This window comes from Neltuma alba, unplaced genomic scaffold (genome assembly GCF_004799145.2).
Source record: "Neltuma alba isolate B1F8T4 unplaced genomic scaffold, ASM479914v2 tig00004613_pilon, whole genome shotgun sequence".
NCBI lineage: Eukaryota > Viridiplantae > Streptophyta > Magnoliopsida > Fabales > Fabaceae > Neltuma > Neltuma alba.
This window is the reverse complement of record NW_021633789.1, coordinates 14,884-20,094: the sequence shown is the minus strand read 5'-3', so window position 1 is coordinate 20,094 and position 5,211 is coordinate 14,884. Positions and strand designations below refer to the sequence as shown.

Below are 5,211 nucleotides of genomic sequence, written 5' to 3'. Positions count from 1 at the left end.
TTTCCTCTTTGTATGCTTATAGTATAACAAATCCAAAGATTCTTATCTCGCTTGACACACTCAATTGTAACATACTGAAACTGTAGAGTAAGTAATAATGCAAGTTGCTTTATTAAAATTAATTAAGCAGCATGAATTTTAAAAAAAATGGTGAATAATTAGCATGTAATCATAAATCAATAATAAACAGATGACATAGCAAAATGAATGGAGCTAACTTAATATAAAATAATAAGAACAACGTGAATATGCAATTAGGATAGAATTATAAATCAATTTAAAACCGATGAGATAGGTGTGCCTAATGTGATAATTAGGGGAAAATGCGTTTGATGAGCGATGAGTGAGAGCGATTCAAATAATTAGAAATTTTATTTTATTCTTTTTTAAATGATAAGACCAAAGCGAGTAGAAGAGTGAAATGGAAATAAATCATACTTTGAAAAAGAGATTAATATAAAAAAAAGGGGAAATGGGAAGGCAAGTTCCTTGCAGCTAACGCATCTACGGGCAGCTTTGGGTTCGGAGCTAGGTTTGGTAGTGGACTTTGTGCGGATAAGAACGACCCGTCGCCTTGCTCTCTGTGTTCAGTCTCTCTCTTTAACTCTCTCGTTCCTTCTTTAACGCCATCACCCCATCACCATTCTACCGCCCCTTCCTTCTTCTACCCCATTAACCCCCTTTTCTCCTTCAAACCTCTCTCTCACCCCCTCATTCATATCCCTCTTCACTCTCTCTCACATTCATCGAATCCTCTTCTTTCTCGCTTACCAGTCATGGCCTTCGAAGCTCACCACGACACCACTGTCATGGAAATCAAGCCCAAGAACAGAAGAATCATGGTAAGGACCTTCTAGGATTGTTTTCTGATTGCTCTCATTGTGTTTTCTGTTATAATTCCGGCTAATGCGCTTTGCTCTGTTTCATCTGGGTTTCGAGGGAATCTGAAATATCAGCGTGCATTGGTGTTCTGTTTTTTGTTTCTGGGTCTGATTGGGAATCGTAGATTATTGACTTTTTTTGCTTTTGGTTTTGTTTTGTGAAATTTAAATAGGCTGCTGGAGGTCCTGATGGCGAGGACAACAGGTGGCCGCCATGGTTGAAGCCTCTGCTCAAAGAGAGCTTCTTTGTTCCATGCCAGGAGCACGCTGATTCTCACAAGAGCGAATGCAATATGTATTGTCTGGATTGTATGAACGGCGCTCTCTGCTCTCTCTGCCTCGCGGACCACAGAGACCATCGTGTTATACAGGTATCTATCTTTTACTAATTCATCCCTATTTTCTTCCTCTTCCTTAAATTCCTTGTTTTTGATAGCTGTTTGCATCTGGCTCCCATTCTGATTTCCAAAATCATTGCTTTTCCTTTAATGGGGCTACTAGGTTCCTTCTTTTTCCGGAATTTGCTATACCGGTCACGCGTTTCCTTAATTCGTGAAGTTTGAGCCTTCCATTAATTCAGCCCTGTTTTCATCCCCCACCAATTAGCCAATTCCTGATGTTTCCTTTGCTTTTAAGTTTTCTTCTTTTGAAAAAAACAAATCCCTCGAGATCCTGCATTGATAACGCTTAAAATTAATCTGGATTCTGCTTTTTCAAAATCTCATTCAGTTTATGGGGGTCCTTTCACAGATAAGGAGGTCTTCCTACCACGATGTGATTAGAGTCAATGAGATTCAGAAGGTTCTCGACATATCCGGCGTTCAGACCTACATTATCAACAGCGCAAGGGTGGTGTTCTTGAACGAGAGGCCTCAGCCTAGGCCCGGAAAGGGCGTCACCAACACTTGCGAAGTCTGCGAGCGTAGCCTCCTCGATTCCTATCGATTCTGTTCTCTGGGCTGCAAGGTAATGTGTTTCCCTTAATTTTAATTTGCTTTCTCTTCAAGCTACCAGAGGAAGTTTTTCTTAGTTCAAATGAGTTGACTTTACTTTTCCTTAAGAAAGACTCTGATTCATTCAATTTACTTGCCTCTGTTTCATTCTCGCTGATGAATGTGATTGCGAAATTTGCAGATTAAGGGGACATCGAGGGATTTCCAGAAGAAGAAAAGGTCGGCGGCATTAGCATCGGAGTCAGAGGATTCATACAGCAGCAGCAGCAGCCACAGCCGGCGCAGGAACAGTAAAGTTCAGAGCTTCACACCGTCGACGCCGCCGCCGACTTCGGGGAATCACAGGGCGGCCAAGAGAAGAAAGGGGATACCTCACAGGGCCCCAATGGGAGGACTAATCATAGAATACTAGACTAGATACTCTGTGAGTATTTTAGTTTATTTGCAGTAATGCCCCTGACAGGGGGGCCGGAATCGGGGACTCTGATATATCCCCCCTCTGGTATTTTGGTTTGGCTTTTCTAGTGGCTTCTAGTTCTCTGTATATACAAGATCCAAATAGGTTGAGAGGAAGATAAAAGGAAAGGCAGACAATACGCTAAGCTATATGTGAAATACGGTTTGGTGAGGCAGGAAAACTGGTATAGGTTGGGTCTCTAGGTCAAAATATGCGGAACTATTGGGGTCGGAATGTAAATAGTGGATGTTCAATGTCTATAGTCTAATAATCTATATATGGAATGGTGGAATAAGAAGTTTTATGTATCTTGATATCATAATTCCCTTGGCAGTTTTAAGCGTGTTAATTATTTATTTCTTTTGCGTATCTTAAGTGTTAAGCCTTTATAAATTCATTGAATTGAAACAGGAAACAATTTTATATTACTGAACAAATATGGAAGCATAAACGATACCAGTAATGCGTCGCAGTGAAAATAGAAATTTAAGAGCAAGTGGAGTGTCGAGTGGGGAAGGAAGGGGGAATAAGGCGGTAATGGTGTGGGGTCCGGTGCGACCGGCAAGTGGGGGCGGGTCAAGGATCGGGTCGTCAGCATGCACACGTGGCGCGCTTGAATTGGTGTGGGGGTGAAAACGAGACGTATTGGCTCGCGAAAACAGAGATTAGGTCAGCCGCCCACTATGACCGCAAAATCAAAGTCACTGCTATTGTTATAATATCGGGGGGGAACGGTACCGTACTTCGTGGGTATTCATACACCTATTTTTAATCAACGGCTGCGATTATGGGTGTACCAACGGTGATGATCGTTGGGAATGTTTGAGAACCTTTTTGTTTGTTTGAGAACATTAAATAAAGCTGATGTGCAAATTTGTCTCCCACCTGAAACCCAAGTAAACCCAACCGAAAAGGGAAAAGAGTGATTGGGAATTTTATTGAAGGAGCTTTGATGAAAACTAAAACTAAGATGATCTTTTTTGTTGCTTAAAGTGCAAGGCTTGGTATTATATTTAAGAGTCTCGAGCGCATTTGACCGGGAAAGTTGATCGTGCAACATCTCATTTACACTTTCGTGCCCTTTATCTTTTCCCGATGTTAAATAATTTGGGAGTTAGGTTTGGACGAGAATCGCATCATGAATCTCGTGCATGTTTTTTTTGGCCTGCGGGGGAAAAAGTTAAGAGTGGAATTTGACTTATAAATATGTTAATGAGAAGAATCTCATTAAAGAGATCATTTCATTTCCTCCCTCCCAGCAATCAATATCCACAGGGACATATCAACTAATGTAAATATGGATTGTCTGTATCAATTTGCGATGAGGTGCTCATAATCAGATGTGAAATTCAGCGTCACACACAAAAAGGATGATGCGATGAGGCTAAATTTGGTTGGTGACTTTATTGAAGGGAATAAAAGAAATGAAGAGTAATCTGGTGAGTGAAGTAAATAAATTAGAGAGAATGTGAAGGGCAGAAAGAGGATGGACCCTATAAAGAAATTTCCTTTTTTTGTTTTTTTTTGGGGGGAGGGGTGGTTGTTGGTACCTAACAAAGGCAAAGAGCTGCCGCACGCACGAGCGTGGAGTGTACATAGATTCTTGCAACGTGTGAGCTTTCATTTCTTGTTTTTCTTGCGTGATTATCTGATTGGTTCAACTTCGAGTATTATTAAGCGCGATTATAAGCTTGAACACAAAATATTTCAACGCGCACACTTAACAACACATAGAGAACCCATCCAAAGGGAGGAGGTTGGCACTATTAAATCCAAGAGTTCTTGACGAGGACGGACTAATTGAAGTATAAGTTTACTGATAAATATTAACTTCGTACTAACAAGTTATTAGTTGAAATGATAGCAACCTCACTTTTTGTGAAGAGGAAAACACAAATTCAAATTTGAAGAAATGCATTTGTTAAGAGGTTATTCTTTAACTGTTCTAGGTTTTAATTATAATGTTACTTAAAGGTGCTTTTATTTTTAAAAAAAGATCCATGGGAAAAAAATTAGGTTCATCATTCGCAATCAACACCCGCATGTTGTGAATTGTATTTACTTACATTAATATCCCATTCTAGATAGCTAGCTAGCTAGCTAGCCGCTATATGTACATGCATAACTTTGCAATTGATATTTAACTAATCAAAGTAATAGAAAAGAAGGAAAAGCACATTTATGATCCCGAAAAAAAGAAGGGAGTGAATATACTGCCCCTTTCACTCTCCACCATCTACTTTGCCTACCCACCCTTTTCTTTCTGATGCCATCCCCCATAATCCCAACCTTTGCTTACTTTACATCTCACTTTCTTCTTAAAAAATATAAATCGAACCTCTCTCTCTCTCTCTATATATATATATATGTGCTTTGCACCAAACGATCCCTGCCCTTCATACTTTTCATAACACGCAAAAATAGTCTTAATTTATTACACCGTTATATACTTCGCAAAATAGGACAGGCAAGTGTGGATGATGATGGGCGTTGCATTTCTGCCCACCAAATAGAAAAAGATTTGTTTAAAGCTCTGCTTTATTTTGCAGCAGGCCCCACCTTAATCACCTTGCTTAGGCCCTGATGTCATCCATTTACTCCCTCTTAATAATATCATGGTATTGTAAACCCGACCGGTTAATGAATCCCCCTCCTTCTTATCGTCAATCTTCTTGGGAACTAATTGTAATTCCCCCTTCTTCTTATCGTCAATCTTCTGATGTGGGGTCATCGTAGCCTTTTGTCTGTGTGCCGCCCCTACATCACCTTCGCATGTTCTAGTTACGGCTTCCCAACACTCCCTCCTTCTCATCGAAAAGGAAAAAAGAAAACAACTTATATATATAAAGAGGGGTCAATGTACTTTCTTTTACCATGGATACTTCTCTAGATTACAATGTGATAGTATTATTATCCATAC

General features: G+C 40.0%; 1 protein-coding gene across 1 annotated transcript; it reads left to right on the top strand.

Moving 5' to 3' along the window:
* The first annotated feature begins 626 nt into the window (after positions 1–626).
* LOC114745329 (uncharacterized) lies at positions 627–2,626 on the top strand. The gene is made up of 4 exons (XM_028933487.1): positions 627–842; positions 1,055–1,252; positions 1,632–1,847; positions 2,016–2,626. Exons 1-4 carry the CDS (start codon positions 777–779, stop codon positions 2,244–2,246), a joined length of 711 nt encoding a protein of 236 aa, XP_028789320.1. The 5' UTR covers positions 627–776; the 3' UTR covers positions 2,247–2,626.
* The last annotated feature ends 2,585 nt before the right edge of the window (positions 2,627–5,211 follow it).